Source organism: Neophocaena asiaeorientalis, unplaced genomic scaffold (genome assembly GCF_003031525.2).
Source record: "Neophocaena asiaeorientalis asiaeorientalis breed wild unplaced genomic scaffold, Neophocaena_asiaeorientalis_V1.1 scaffold82, whole genome shotgun sequence".
In the NCBI taxonomy this organism is placed as follows: Eukaryota; Metazoa; Chordata; class Mammalia; order Artiodactyla; family Phocoenidae; genus Neophocaena; species Neophocaena asiaeorientalis.
In genome coordinates, this window is record NW_020173068.1 from 1,307,032 (window position 1) to 1,323,177 (window position 16,146).

A 16,146-nucleotide genomic window follows, 5' to 3' on the forward strand; every position below is an offset into this window, starting at 1 on the left:
CGTGCCAAAGGGGACTCAGGAAACAGACACCTGTCTGAGGCAAGTTTCAAAGCAAATATACCCAGTTTATTTTGGAAGCAAGTACCCTCCGGAATTTTTATTTGCTGCATTTAAAAAACATCTAAGGCTGTTTGTGTGGTTCTTCCCCAAACCCTCAACCCTGCCAAGGCCAGTTTTAACACCCAAGGTCCTTTCCGGATTCCAGGCCTGGAGGCTGTAGGAGACCACTGAATCCCCGAGGACAAGAGGATGGTGTCCTCTGGCCAAAGTTTCTCCAAGCAGAGCCAGCTGCTCCTGACGGCTGGTAACACCCCCAGGAAGTGGTAACCCTGAAGGCGGTACTTGGATGGGTGCCTGCCTGATAGAGGCGGTTTCAGGCTAGCCCTCCCCGGATCCTCAGCCAGAGTGGTCATCACCAGCTCCAAGTGGAGTCAGGTTGCCAAAGTATTCTTGCAACTCAAGCAGGGCCTGGAAGCGATGGGAGATGGTGTTCTTCTCAGCCTTGGGCATCTCTGCATACCTAAGGGGCAACAGTAGCAGCTCAGAGAAGAGGGGGCCCAGATTCAGGTAGGGTGTGTACACCTCACCTCATCCTGGAGCCCAAAGCTCAAAGAGTCCCTAGGAAAGGGTAGTGGGGCTACCAGCTCCTGGCAACCAGAGTTAATTTTTTAAAAATCAGTCTTAAATTCCCCTGTAGGTAGAAACCCATATTAATGAGTGTGAAAGGATCTTAAACTGGTTCTAGTGTGTCCAAAAGTCATCAAAGGGAAGCTGGGGACAGGGGGATGAGCTGCATGCTTTATCAGCTTTGTCATCTGTTGACGGGAAGCAGTGGGGCCTGACAGAGCAAACATAGCAATCTCCTCCAATGCACTGTGGGACGGGCAGGTGGAGGCAGGGGGCAGCAGATGAGCCTTGAACAGCCAGCCAGTGGCCTGCCATCCATGGCAGGACTCCAGTGAGGTAAGAATCCCTACTCCAGTTGTCACTTTCACATCTATGCTGTCAAATATGGTGGCTACCAGCCACTGTGGCCATTTAAACCAATTATAACTGAATAAAAATAAATTCTGTTCCTCAGTTGCTCTAACCACATTTCAGATGCTCCGCAGCCACACGTGGCTAATGGCTACCGGATTGCACAGTGCAGATATAGAGCCTTTGTGTCACCAAAGTGCTGCTTCATGTTGTCCTCAGCCCTGCCTGGCTGTTGTGAGGCCTCAGGCCACACTCCCTAAGGGCCCCCCTCCAGCTTGACAAACCCGATTCCAATAATGGCCAACATGTCCCGTGTAAATAAGCGGGGGCTAGCATGAAATACTGAAAACTCCTAGCACTGTGGGGGTGTAACGTGGTGGCCAAGTGCTAACATTTTTCCAGACTAAATGGGGGTCAGATAGTCATCCAACAAAGCTGACAAGCCCAGGTCAGAGCAGGGAAGCCACTGAAGCTACAAAGCTGCTCTGCGCTGAGCTGAGCCCGAGAGCCCAGGACTTCAGCTATGCCCAGCTGCCTCCCAGCTGTGGACCGGGCCACCCAGATTCCTTGCATCCACCCCAGCAGAGCTGCCTTCAGCCGGAATGGCACCTCAGAGCCTGCCCCGCCTGTATCCGCGTGCCTGCACCTGGGCAGGGCACTGACCCAACCCAGACCACGGCCATCCCCACCCCACACCCCTGAAAGAAACTGGGGCTCCTTACGTCTGCTCATATCCATCAGGCTGAAAGCAGGGGTCCCAGCCAAAATCCCGGCAGCCACGGGGCACCACAATCTGGCCCTGCCAGAGGAAAGGGGGACAGGTGTGCCACTGGGTGTGGAGAAGATGCACTGTGAGGAGGGCAGTAGCCAGATTGAGTTTGGTTAGTTTACGAATTTGGTTAAACCCTATTTACTCAAAATATATTATTTCAAGGGGTCCATGGTGCCGGCAAATGTTTGCTGAACACAGATAAAATGCAGAGCAGGACGGCTTGCTCCCCACAGACAGGGAGGAACCACATGCTTGATTAGCCCACAGATACCCCTGGGACCAGCCTCCCTCTCTGAAGCTTTGACAAACTGTGACCTCACTGAAGAAGAGAAGCAACTTTGAAAGACTGACAGAAAACATTTTCTCCTAATAGGAAGTTTGAGGGCCCTGAACCTTGCAGCCAAGCCCTGTGCCTGCTACTATTACTGCATTTCTCAAAATACAAGGGAGGCTCTAACAAATGAAACAACAAAATAGAAATTACTTTGCACAATGTTCAACACAAAAATGAGCTCAGTAAATACTGGCTGTAATAGGCAAATTCCAAAAGGAAAATGTGACAAAGATAACCAGTGTCAGGCTTCCCTGGTGGCACAGTGGTTGAGAGTCCGCCTACCGATGCAGGGGACATGGGTTCGTGCCCTGGTCCGGGAAGATCCCACATGCCGCAGAGTGGCTGGGCCCGTGAGCCATGTCCGCTGAGCCTGCGGGTCCAGAGCCTGTGCTCCACAACGGACGAGGCCACAACAGTGAGAGGCCCGCGTACCGCAAAAAACAACAACAACAACAAAAAAAAAACAACTTATAAAATACAAGGGAGGTAGTAGAGGATGGGGATTAGCCATATAAATTCCAAGTCTTTCAGACCAAAGGCAAATTCTGCTTCTGCTAATGGGGAGCTGTGTGACGGAGGCCAGTTACTGAACCACTCTGAACTTCACCCACGCAACAACTGTTTTTTGAACACCTCAGCGAAGCAGGCACCAGGAAAACAGAAAATCGTAGCCTTGCCTTCACAGAATGGAACTCTTAAGCAAAACAAGCATTACATCAGTAAACATTAATGATTACCAAATACAAAGTGTCTTTGAGGCAACAAACTGGGAGCTGGGCTCAAGAATAACAAGATGGGGAGCTCAGGGAAGGCCTCAGTGAGGAGGGGACACTTTGGCCACATAAAGGACTAGGGCAAGAATATTCTAGGTGGAGGACACAGCTGTGCTGAGGTCCAGAGATGGAAAAGGCTTATCATACGCACTGCTGAAAGGACAATGTGGCTAGGGTTTTTTCGAAAGCACAGGGGAGAACAGAACAAGGAGAAACAAGGCTACCTCAGTTAAAGTCAGGGCTGGCAGCAACAAAGTACAAACAGCAGCCCACGCTGGGGAGACAATAGGGAATGGTCGGATGAAAGTGATCAGGCCCCGTCAGCAGCATAGCTGCTAGTCAGTCATGGTGCAGGAAGTTGGGCCTGTGGTTGTTCATACTTTTGATTTTTGAGAGAACATTTCTGTGAAAGTAGCAGACCACTAAAACTAACTGTTAAAAATGTAACCAGGCAATATGATCCAGCAATCCCATTTCTGGATATATACCCAAAAGAATGAAAACAGGATCTTGAAGAGATATTTGCACACCCACGTTCATAGCAGCATTATGAACGAGCCAAAAAGTGGAAGCCACGCAAGTGTTCATCAATGAATACAGGCAGACCTCGGAGATATTGTGGGTTCAGTTCCAGACCACTGCAATTAAGCAATTATCGCAATAAAGCAAGTCACATGAATTTTTTGGTTTCCTACTGCATATAAAAGTCACGTTTACACTATATTGTAATCTATTAAGTGTGCAATAGCATTATGTCTAAAAAAAAGTGTACATACCTTAATTTAAAAATACTTAATTGCTAAAAATGCTAACCATCATCTGACAATGCAGGATTGCCACAAACTTTCAATTTGTAAAAACATAATATCTGTGAAGCTCAATAAAACGAGGTATGCCTGTAAACGGATAAAGGAAAAAGTGGTATATATATACAATGGAATATTATTCAGCCTTAAAAAAGGAGATCCTGTCACATGCTACAACATGGATGATACTTGAGGACATTATGCTAAGTGAGATAAGCCAGTCACAAAAAAACAAACACTGCAGGATTCCACTTATATGATGTATCTGAGGTAGCTGAACTCTTAGCAACACAAAGTAGAATGGTGGTTGCCAGGTGCTGGAGAGAGGTGGGGAAGGTGGAGTCATTATTCAATGGGCATAGTTTCAATTCTGCAAGATGAGAAAGTTCTAGAGATCTGGTGCACAACAGTGTACACTATTGTATTGTACACTTAAAAATGAAGATGGTAATTTCTGTTACCTGTTTTTTCACCACAAAAATTAAAAATCTAATCAGGGAGTGTAAAGTAAAACATCTGTGGACAGCCCCTGGTGGAGCCACTGGCATAGGGCTATGTGAGCTAGGGTGGGACTCTGGATTCTATCCTAAGCAGAAAGGACAAAGCAGAGAAATGATGTGCCTCAAGGTACACTCCTGCCACGGGGAGGGGATGGATGGGCTGGGGCGGGGGGGGGGGGGAAGCAGGCCAGCCCAGAGGGTGGTCTGGACCCTGTGAGAAGCAGCTGAACCTACGGTCTGATAGGTAAGCATTGGGGCACTGAAGGGCAGTTTTGAAAGGAATGAGTTGGGGGGAGAAGGAAGATTCTATATGAACATAAAAAGTCAGAAAGGCTGTGAGATGTTCAAGGGAAGCTGTTGCCTCAGCAGTGGGATGAGGAGATTCAAGCTTGGAGGAGTCTGGGCCATAGATGTAGCTCTAGGAGTTGTCACCTTCAGTTTCCACATCTGCTTCTCAGGAGAGCATACACTGCAGAGCTCTGGGTATACCAGGCCCCAACAGCTGTAAGCCACTGTGCGTTTCCAAACACCAGACTCAGGGGTCAAATAAGTTTCGGGATTGACAGCACTTCTAGCTGTGGTACCCAGGGGCGCGCCCTCCCCACTACAGTCCTGAAGCATCATCGCGAGTCACAGCGCCCTCTGGCGGCGCTCGGGGGGGGGGAACGAGCATGGGTACGCACCGAGGTCCGGCCCCTGAAGAGGCGCACAGGCTCGCTGGGGTCCCCAGTGCTGAGCGCGAACGTGCAGAGTGCATAGGCCGACTTGTCTTGGAACCCAGCCAGGAGCTGGTGGAGACCTGCGGGCACGTGTAGTGAGGGCTCAGCGCACTCTACGCTGCCCGGCCCCAGCCCCCTCTCCGCACTCAATGGGCCCAGGTGGTGAAGGGGAGTTATACATATCACCAAATAGGCCCTGCGCTGATAACCCAGGAAGTTGGGTGATAGGGATGTGGGGTTCCTTATTCTACCACTGTGGGCTTCAGGGTATGCGCTGCTGGGACCAGGAGGAGCAGCAGGGTGTCCCCCTCCCCGCCCCCCACTGAGGCAAGGACAGCAAGAAGTGGGGCCAGTCCCTCTCTGAGCCAGAATCAACTAGAGCCCCTTTGTCCCTCAAACACAAAGGTCTCACCACCCACCCCCACCCCATCCACTCCTCCCAAATCTCAGTGCTCCCTGGCACAGGGTGTATAGGGAGAGTGTGAGCTGTAGATTATAGATGGGGAAACTGAGGTGAATGGAGACTCCGTGAAGGGGATGGAACCCGAGATTCCTGATTACTAGTTGGAGCTCCTCCCGTAGAACCCACAGATTCTTAATTTCAAACAGGTCTAAAGAAAGAGACATGGGGATAATACCTTCAGGCTTTAACTTCTCCAGAAACCACTTTCTACAAGAGAAATAAAGGTGAGTCAGACACCACAATCAGATGGATGTTCTTACCACCTTGTTTCTGGGCTGCATCCCCCAGGGATTAGAGCCCTGGGAGAGCAAAGAATGTTTCAACTCAAAATGAAGAGAAATAATCCAATAGGAAAAAGGAAATGGAGACAAAGAGGCAATCCACAAAAGAACTGATAAACCAGTGAAGCCCTCAATCTCACTGGTAATTAGGGAAATGCAAATTAAAATTGCATGTGGTAACATTTCCCACTCCCGCCATTACAAAATACTAAAAAGTCATAAAACAGTGCTGGTAAGAATATGGAGCGATATACACTATAAGTGTGTAGGGGTGCTACTGCCTTGGCAAACAAATTAGCAATCCAAAAGTTAAAGATACAGTTAACCCTTGAACAACATGAATTTGAACTGCATATGTTCGCTTATACATAGATATTTTTCAGTAGTAAATACTACAGTAATATACAGTTGAATTCACTGATATGGAAGGCCAACTGTAAGTTAAACGCAGGTTAACCCCCCCAAGTTGTTCAAGGGTCAACTGTATACATACCCAAGACCTAACAAATTGGGGTATTTGTACCCTAGAGATACACAAAGACCTTCTGAGGGGGTCCAGGGTACTGGATAGCTTTAAGGAAATCCATCTGCAGATCTCAACTTCCTTATTTTCTCTTTCCTGAAACTGATCTGCCCACGAATGTACCTCTCCAATGGGTGAGTTCCCCTTGCCCATCTCAACTTACACAATCACATTCTCACACTTTACAAAAGAAAGGTATGCCTCTTCCCCATCCCTAATCCTCCCTCAAGACAATCTGACATACTGGTGTTGATGCCAAGACAGTGAATGACCCGCAGTATCAAGTAACAAATCATTTCAAATTTCAAGTGGTTTTGTGGCCAGGGCCCTGCAAAAGGGTGGGGGAGCACTCACATGTAGGGGCCAGGGAGGCCCCCAAGGGCGTTGAAGCACAGACAGGTGTCCTCCACCAGTACAGGGCCCTGCACCTGCAGCACAAGAACATGCAGCCCTGAGACGCGCGTCCAGCAGCAGGCCCCATCTCCACCGTGAATTCCCCTGCCACCCAAGCCAGGGCCACACTCACAGCTAGCTGGGATGTGCAACAGCAGCAGCAGATAGAGGTCCATCTGCTCTGGGTAACAGCTGTTGACTAATCTCTTATCTTCATTTTAAAGGTAGGGACATCAAAGTCTTGGCAGGTTGTAAAGTTTGCTCCAGGTACAGTGACAGGAGAGCTGGGATTCATACTCAAGCAGCCTGACTGTTTACAAAGCACTCTTTTTCAGTTCCACAGAGATGTGTGAGTACAGGGTGGATGTATGTGGGGAGAATGTAGAGGTGGAATGTATGTACCTGAGAATTGGGAAGAGTGAATTATGTGTGTGTGTGGTCATCTAGGGGGATACTATGCAGTCAAGGTTGAGAAAGGAAGGCAGTATTCCAGAGCCAATATTAACTGACTCCAGCCTAGCTAAGCCTGGAAACGTCCTTCAAGTCATTATAAACTGTGCCCACCATATTCTCTACCCATCCCCAGCAGGCACAGACCCCAGAAGCCACCAGGACAAGAGGCGCAAGTACAGGACATGTGTGGAGCAAGCACCTGGCGAGCTGCCTCCTGACACTTCCGAATGGAAATCTCTTCAGGCTCTCCTTGGTACTCTGGCACTTATCAGAGAAACAGACACACAGTCAGGTCACAGAGAGAGAGAGAAATTGAATCATCTTTTAAAAATAGAACTAATCAGAGACATACAGTCAATCTTCTGTGCCACCAAAGTGCATGGAAACTTATCTCCTAGAATCTGAATGACCTGTTCCAAAACAAAAGAACATTTATCACCATTTGTTTAACTATTCCCCATTACTACACAAGCTGTCACCCACCTTTCTCGTCAGGTAACTCTCCTGTCAGTCCCCTAAAGCTCACCAAGTCAGGCCCACGAGCCTCACCCCAGCCTTCAGGGTCCCACCCCAGCAGGTCAGTTCCCCCATCTCCTCACTCTCCAATCCCTCCATCCTACTTCAGGTCTCTGTTTATGCTAACCACCTACCTAGAACACCCTCTTCCCTTCTCAGTGCTCCCAAAACCTATCCTTTGGGCCAGGAATTTTCCATCAGGGGTTACCCAGAATTCAGGAGATCTGTGAACTTGGATTAGGAAAAAAAAAAAAAAAACGCTTTATTTTCACTAACCCCTACCTGAAATTTAGCATCCCTTTCAATAGTGAATATAGAAAACAAACACAAATAGCATTAGCATCTCCTGTGATATTTAAACCTATTAAAATCACAGATGTTGTCATATCCCATTACAGTTGTAGCAGATATCTCAAAATATCATTTACAAGGGGCAGAGTCAAGATGGCGGCGTGGGAAGACACAGAGTTTGTGTCTCCCTACAACTAGGGTGCCTGCCAGATGGTGGTGGGGGACCTTGACACCCAAGGAGATGGGAAGAACCCCCAAGTGAACGGCTCCTGCAATGGGAGCTCTGAGTCTGAACCACTGGACTAACAAGAGAACCTCAGACCCCAGGAAATATTCATTGGAGTGAGGTCTCCCGGAGTTCCTCATCTCAGCACCAAGACCCAGCTCTACCCAACAGCCTACAAACTCCAGTGTTGGAAGCCTCAGGCCAAACAACCAGTTAAACAGGAACACAATCCCACCCATCAGAAAAAATGAGAGGGTAATAAAGTATGTCACAGATGAAGAAGCATGGTAAAAACCTATAAGACCAAATAAATGAAGAGGAAATAGGCAAGCTACCTGAAAAAGAATTCAGAGTAATGGTAGTAAAGATGATCCAGAATCTCAGAAGTAGAATGGAGGCACAGACTAAGAAAATATAAGAAATGTTTAACAAAGTTCTAGAAGAACTGAAGGACAAACAGAGATAAAAACACAGTAACTGAAATGAAAAATACACTAGAAGGAATCAACAATAGGATAACTGAGGCAGAAGAACAAATATAAGTGAGCTGGAAGACAGACTGCTGGAAATAACTGCCAAGGAGCAGAATAAAGAAAAAAGAATGAAAAGAATCGAAGACAATCTCAGAGACCTCTGGGACAATACTAAACACACCAACATTCGAATTATAGGGGTCCCAAATAAGAAGAGAAAAAGAAAGGGTCTGAGAAAATATTTGAAGAAATTATAGTAGAAAACTTCCCTAACATGGGAAAGGAAATTGCCACCCAAGTCCAGGAAGCGCAGAGTCCCATACAGGATAAATCTTAGGAGAAACACACCAAGACACATATTAATCAAACTAACAAAAATTAAGTTCAAAGAAAAAATATTAAAAGCAGCAAGGGAAAAGCAAAAGATAACATACAAAGGAATCCCCATAATATTATCAACTGATTTTTCAGCAGAAACTCTGCAGGCCAGAAGGGAGTGGCAGGATATACTTAAAATGATAAAAGAGAAAAAACTACAACCAAGATTACTCTACCCAGCAAGGATCTCATTCAGAGTCAACAGAGAAATCAAAAACTTTTCAGACAAGCAAAAGGTAAGAGAATTCAGCACCACCAAACCAGCTTTACAACAAATGCTAAAAAAACTTCTCTAGGCAGGAAACACAAGAGAAGAAAAAGACCCACAAAAACGAACCCAAAACAATTAAGAAAATGGTAATAGGAACATACAATCGATAACAACCTTGAATGTAAATGGATTAAATGCTCCAACCAAAAGACACAGACTGGCTGAATGGATACAAAAACAAGACCCGTATATATGCTGTCTACAAGAGACCCACTTCAGACCTAGGAACACATACAGACTAAAAGTGAAGGGATGGAAAAATATATTCCATGCAAATGGAAATCAAAAGAATGTTGGAGTAGCAATACTCATATCAGATAAAATAGACTTTAGGGCTTCCCTGGTGGTGCAGCAGTTAAGAATCTGCCTGCCAATGCAGGGGACACAGGTTCGATCCCTGGTCCAGGAAGATCCCACATGCTGTGCAGCGACTAAGCCCATGCACCACAACTACTGAGCCTGCGCTCTAGAGCCTGTGAGCCACAACTACTGAGCCCGTGTGCCACAACTACTGAAGCCTGCGTGCCTAGAGCCTGTGTTATGCAACAAGAGAAGCCACCTCAATGAGAAGACTGCACACCACCATGAAGAGTAACCCCTGCTTGCTGCGACTAGAGAAAGCCCATGCACAGCAACAAAGACCCAACACAACCAAAAATAAAAAAATAAAATAAATAAATTTATTTTTAAAAACAGACTTTAAAATAAAGACTGTTACAAGAGATAAGGAAGGACATTACATAATGATCAAGGGATCAATCCAAGAAGAAGATATAACAATTATAATCGCTTATGCACCCAACATAGGAGCACCTCAATACATAAGGCAAATGCTAACAACCATGAAAGCAGAAATCAACAGTAACACTATAATAGTAGGGGACTTTAACACCTCACTTACCCCAATGGACAGATCATCCAAACAGAAAATAAATAAGCAAACACAAGCTTTAGATGACACAACAGACCAGATAGATTTAATTGATATTTATAGAACATTCCACCCGAAAATGGCACAGTACACTTCCTTCTCAAGTGCACTCGGAACATTCTCCAAGACAGATCACATCTTGGGTCACAAATCAAGCCTCGGAAAATTTAAGAAAATTGAAATCGTATCAAGCATCTTTTCTGACCACACTGCTATGTGGAAATCAATTACAGGAAAAAAACTGTAAAAAACACAAATACATGGAGGCTAAACAGTGCACTACTAAGTAACCAAGAGATCACTAGAGAAATCAAAGAAATAAAAGAATACATAGAAACAAATGACAACAAAAACACGATGATTCAAAACCTATGGGATGCAGCAAAAGCAGTTCTAAGAGGGAAGTTTATAGCAATTCAATCGTACCTCAAGAAACAAGAAAAATCTCAAATAAACAATCTAACCCTACACCTAAAGCAACTAGAGAAAGAAGAACAATGAAAACCCAAAGTCAGTAGAAGGAAAGAAATCATAAAGATCAGAGCAGAAATAAATGAAACAGAAATGAAAACAACAGCAAAAATCAATAAAACTAAAAGTTGGTTCTTTGAGAAGATAAACAAAATTGATAAACCCTTAGCCAGACTCATCAAGAAAAAAAGGGCGCAAATCAATAAAATTAGAAATGAAAAAGGAAAAATCACAACTGACACTGCAGAAATACAAAGGATTATAAGAAGCTACTACAGACAACTATATGCCAATAAAATGGACAACCATGAGGAAATGGACAAATTCTTGGAAATGTACAATTTTTCCAAGACTGAGCCAGGAAGAATTAGAAAATATAAACAGACCTATCACAAGTAATGAAATTGAAACTGTAATTAAAAATCTTCCAACAGGACTTCCCTGGTGGCGTAGTGGTTAAAAATCTGCCTGCCAATGCAGGGGACACAGGTTTGATCCCTGGTCCGAGAAAACCCCATATGCCATGGAGCAACTAACCCCATGTGCCGCCCTACTGAGCCTATGCTCTAGAGCCCATGAGCCACAACTACTGAGCCCATGTGCCGCAACTACTGAAGCCCGCCTGCCAAGAGCCCATGCTCCACAACAAGGGAAACCACCACAATGAGAAGCCTGTGCACCATAACGAAGAGTAGCCCCGGCTTGCCGCAACTGGAGAAAGTCCACGCGCAGCAACGAAGACCCAGCACAGTCAAATGTAAATAAGTAAAAATAAATAAATTTATATATAAAAAAAATCTTCCAACAAACAGAAGTCCAGGACCAGATGGCTTCACAGGTGAATTCTATCAAACATTTAGAGAAGAGCTAACACCGATCCTTCTCAAACTCTTCCAAAAAACTGCAGAGAGGAATGCTCCCAAATTCGTTCTATGAAGCCACCATCACCCTGATACCAAAACCAAAATAAGATATCACAAAAAAAGAAAATTATAGTCCAATATCACTGATGAACATAGATGCAAAACTCCTGAACAAAATACTAGCAAACAGAATCCAACAACATATTAAAAGGATCATACATCAGATGCAAGGATTCTTCAATATACGCAAATCAATCAATGTGATACACCATGTTAACAAATTAAGGAATAAAAACCATGTGATCATCTCAATAGATGCAGAAAAAGGTTTTGAAAAAAATTCAACACTCTTTTCCGATAAAAACTCTCCAGATAATGGGCATAGAGGGAACCTACCTCAACATAATAAAGGTCATATATGACAAACCCACAGCAAACATACTCAATGTTGAAAAACTGAAAGCATTTCCTCTAAGATCAGGAACAAGACAAGGATGTCCTCTCTCACCACTCTTATTCAACATAGTTTTCGAAGTCCTAGCCATGGCAATCAGAGAAGAAAAAGAAATAAAAGGTATAGAAATTGGATAAGTAAAACTGTCACTGCTTGCAGATGAGATGATACTATACATAGAAAATCCTAAAGATGCCACCAGAAAACTACTAGAACTAATCAACAAATTTGGTAACGTTGCAGGATACAAAGTTAATGCACAGAAATCTCTGGCATTCCTATACACTAACAACGAAAAATCAGAAAAAGAAATTAAGGAAACAATCCCATTTACCACTGCAACAAAAAGAATAAAATATCTAGGAATAAACCTACCTAAGGAGGTTAAAGACTTATACTTGGAAAACTATAAAACACTGATGAAAGAAATCAAAGATGTCATAAACAAATGGAGAAATATACCATATTCTTGGATTGGAAGAATCAATATTATGAAAATGACTATACTACCCAAAGCAATCTACAGATTCAATGCAATCCCTATCAAACTACCAATGGCATTCTTCACAGAATTAGAACAAAAAATTTTACAATTTGTATGGAAACACAAAAGATCCTGAATAGCCAAAGCAATACTGAGAAAGAAAAACGGAGCTGGAGGAATCAGGCTCCCTGATTTCAAACTATACTATAAAGCTACAGTAATCAAGACATTATGGTACTGGCACAAAAACAGAAATATAGATCAAGGTACAGGATAGAAAGCCCAGAGATAAACCCATGCACATATGGTCACCTAATTTACGACAAAGGAGGCAAGAACATACAATGGAGAAAAGACAGCCTCTTCAGTAAGTGGTGCTGGGAAAACTGGACAGCTACATGTAAAAGAATGAAATTAGAACACCACCTAACACCACACACAAAAATAAACTCCAAAAAATAAAAAAATAAAAATAAACTCCAAATGTATTAAAGACCTAAATGTAAAACCAGACACTATAAAACTCTCAGAGGAAACCATAGGAAAAACACTCTGACATAAACCACAGCAAGGTGTTTTTTGACCCACCTTCTAGAGTAATGAAAATAAAAACAAAAATAAACAAATGGGACCTAGTTAAACTTAAAAGCTTTGCACAGCAAAGCAAACCATAAACAAGAGGAAAAGACAACCCTCAGAATGGGATAAAATATTTGCAAATGAAACAACGAGCAAAGGATTAACCTCCAAAATATACAAACAGCTCATGGAGCTCAATATCAAAAAAAGAAACAACCCAGCTTCCCCGGTGGCGCAGTGGTTAACAATCCTCCTGCCAATGCAGAGGACACAGGTTTGAGCCCTGGTCTGGGAAGATCCCACATGCCGCTGAGCAACTAAGCCTGTGCGCCACAACTACCGAGCTACTGAGTCTGCGCTCTAGAGCCTGCAAGCCACAACTACTGACCCCCTGTGCCACAGCTACTGAAGCCCGCGCACCTAGAGCCCATGCTCCACAAGAGAAGCCACCGCAATGAGAAGCCTGCGCGCTGCAACAAAGAGTAGCCCCTGCTCACCACAACCAGAGAAAAGCCTGCGCACAGCAATGAAGACCCAACGCAGCCAAAAACAAAAATAAATTAAAATAAAATAAAATACATTAAAAAAAAGAAACAACCCAATTAAAAAATGGGCAGAAGACCTAAACAGACATTTCACCAAAGAAGACATACAGATAGATGGCCAAGAGGCACATGAAAAGATGCTCAACATCACTATTAGAGACATGCAAATCAAAACCACAATGAGGTATCACCTCACACTGGTCAGAATGGCCATTATCAAAAAATCTAGAAACAATAAATGCTGGAGAGGGTGTGGTAAAAAGGGAACCCTCCTGAACTGTTGGTGGGAATGTAAATTGATACAACCACTATGGAGAGCAGTATGGAGGTGCCGTAAAAACTAAAAATAGAACTACCACATGACCCAGCAAACCCCACTACTCGGCATATACCCTGAGAAAACCATAATTCAAAAAGAGACACGTACCACAATATTCATTGCAGCACTATTTACAATAGGCAGGACATGGAAGCAAACTAAATGTCCACTGACAGACGAATGGATAAAGAAGATGTGGCACATATATACAATGGAATATTACTCAGCCATAAAAAGAAACAAAAGAGTTTTTTGTAGTGAGGTGGATGGACCTAGATTCTGTCATACAGAGTGAAGTAAAGAAAAAAAGTAAAGAAAGAGAAAAACAAATACCATATGCTAACGCATATATATGGAATCTAAAAAAAAAATGGTACCGATGAACCTAGTGGCAGGGCAGGAATAAAGACGCAGACATACAGAATGGACTTGAGGACATGGCAGTGGGGGAGGGGGAAGCTGGGGCGAAGTGACAGAAGCATCGACATATACACACTACCAAATGTAAAATAGCTAGTGGGCAGCAGGGGCATAGCACAGGGAGATCAGCTCGGTATGCATTAATAAAGCATATGTAACTGGATCACAAATATTTATAATATTTTGAGAATTGTAAATCAATAGAATTGATTTCCTTTGTAATCCTATGTATTTTACTTTGTACATTTAAAAATATTTTCCTGAGAGAGGGTCCAGAGGCTTCATCACTCTGCCAATGGGGTACCATGAGATGAAGAGTTAAAACTCCCTATTTTAGGCCAACTTCAAGTCCATTTTCTCCAGTGAGCCTCCTCTGGCCACTCCAGCATCTTCTTTTTTTTTCTCCTTTTTCTGGGGGGCCGTGCCACATGGCTTACAGGATCTTAGTTTCCCGACCAGGGATCGAACCCGGGCCCCGGCAGTGAAAGCTCGAATCCTAACCACTGGACTTCCAGGGAATTCCCTCCCTCTTCTTTAAATGTGGGAGGGCCACATTCTCAACCAGAGGTAGAGATGGCCTTGGGAGCTGGCACCCACCATCTCGCATGGGGCTCTGTTCAGTGTGGCACTGCCTGTCTGCCTGTCTGGTCTGGCCTCAAGATCCCAAACCTTTTATCAGCACAGGGCTCTGACTTCTGAGGCCACCCTGTAACAGCACGCAAGTGTCATTGGTCCCTATGCTGTAGACAAATGACCCTAATGACTGCACCCCATTGATCTGCCTCAGACATCTAGTGGGTGTCATCCTGACTCCCCAAACATGATCCACCTCCTTGACCACGGCTGACCAAGTAAGGGCAAACCTTTGATCCAAGCAAGGCCAATCAGAGCTGATGTCTGGCAGAAGCCTTGCTGCCTCCTCCATCAGAAGGGAAAAATGCAGAAAGACCTCAAAAGGAAAAGGGATGAGCATCCAGAGAGAACTAGAAGGACAAATAAACCCCTCAATAGGGACTCCTGAGAAAGACTCCTCAAGCCCTGTGGGACAGCATACCATTGTATTACCAGGATTGTCACCTGGCTGTTTACATGAGCTCCCTGTGTCTCTCTACTATTTGCAGCCAAAGCGGTTCCATCAACCCCCAGAATTCTCAGAGCTGACCACAAAGTCCCTGCAGGCAGGAACTTTGGATCCACTGCCTCCTTCACTCCTCTCCATTGCGCTGTGAAGCAGACCTCCTGCATAATGGCCATTTCACAGATGGCGGAAAGAGGCTGGGAGAGGCTGAGGACCACATTTCTGGACCGTGGTGGGGTGTGGAACTCAGCTTGGATGCCTCTCCCCACACCCTGTCCGGCCCCTGCCAACCCCAGGCCAGCAGCGGGGTCTGGATCCGCTCCAGAGGGGTGTCAGGGTCCCGGTTTGGGACCTAGCTTAAGAGGTGACCTTTGGGACAAGTGTTAAGGACCTCACCACTCCTTCAGCTCCCGATGCCCCTAAGCTCACAACCCCTGTGCCCAGATGTGTCAAGGCCCTCATTCTGTCGAGTCCAACCCCGGGTCACCCCCACTCCGCACACGTGCTGGTCCACTCCACGCGGCCCATCCCCTTCCCGATCCAACCCATCCCCCCGGGTCGGACTCTGTTCCCCCTCTGCTCTTCCACCCGCGTGCTTCCCTCCGCCTGGAAGCCACTTCTCCGCCTTCTCCCCAGCCAACCTTCCCACACGCTACCCCCCAACCGCCTCCTGGTCGGCTTCCCACCCCTCCCGTCACCTCCTCCAGCTTCTTGGCGTTCCCCGTGACAAACACGATCTTCTTCCCGGACAAGGAGGCCGCCATTGTACCTGGCCGGTTCACCGGATGCCCCTCTACTTCCGCCTGGCGGCGGAAGTGGGTGGCCCGTTTTCCGGCCTCGGGTTCCAGGAAG

General features: G+C 45.3%; 1 protein-coding gene across 4 annotated transcripts; it reads right to left on the reverse strand.

The window, feature by feature from the left end:
* Window positions 1–44: 44 nt before the first annotated feature.
* On the reverse strand, window positions 45–16,145 carry ITPA (inosine triphosphatase). Of its 4 annotated transcripts, none has more exons than XM_024742997.1 (8): window positions 15,993–16,145; window positions 7,348–7,405; window positions 7,195–7,259; window positions 6,504–6,577; window positions 5,521–5,552; window positions 4,847–4,962; window positions 1,701–1,777; window positions 45–520 (listed from the first exon to the last, which is right to left on the reverse strand). In XM_024742997.1, the coding sequence occupies exons 1-8, from the start codon at window positions 16,056–16,058 to the stop codon at window positions 397–399; spliced, it is 612 nt and encodes a 203-aa protein (XP_024598765.1). In that variant the 5' UTR covers window positions 16,059–16,145; the 3' UTR covers window positions 45–396. The 4 variants fall into 4 exon arrangements, with proteins under 4 accessions (XP_024598765.1, XP_024598764.1, XP_024598767.1 ...); XM_024742996.1 differs by having other exon boundaries at window positions 1,701–1,827; XM_024742999.1 differs by lacking the exons at window positions 7,195–7,259; window positions 7,348–7,405 and having other exon boundaries at window positions 15,993–16,064.
* Window position 16,146: the final 1 nt, after the last annotated feature.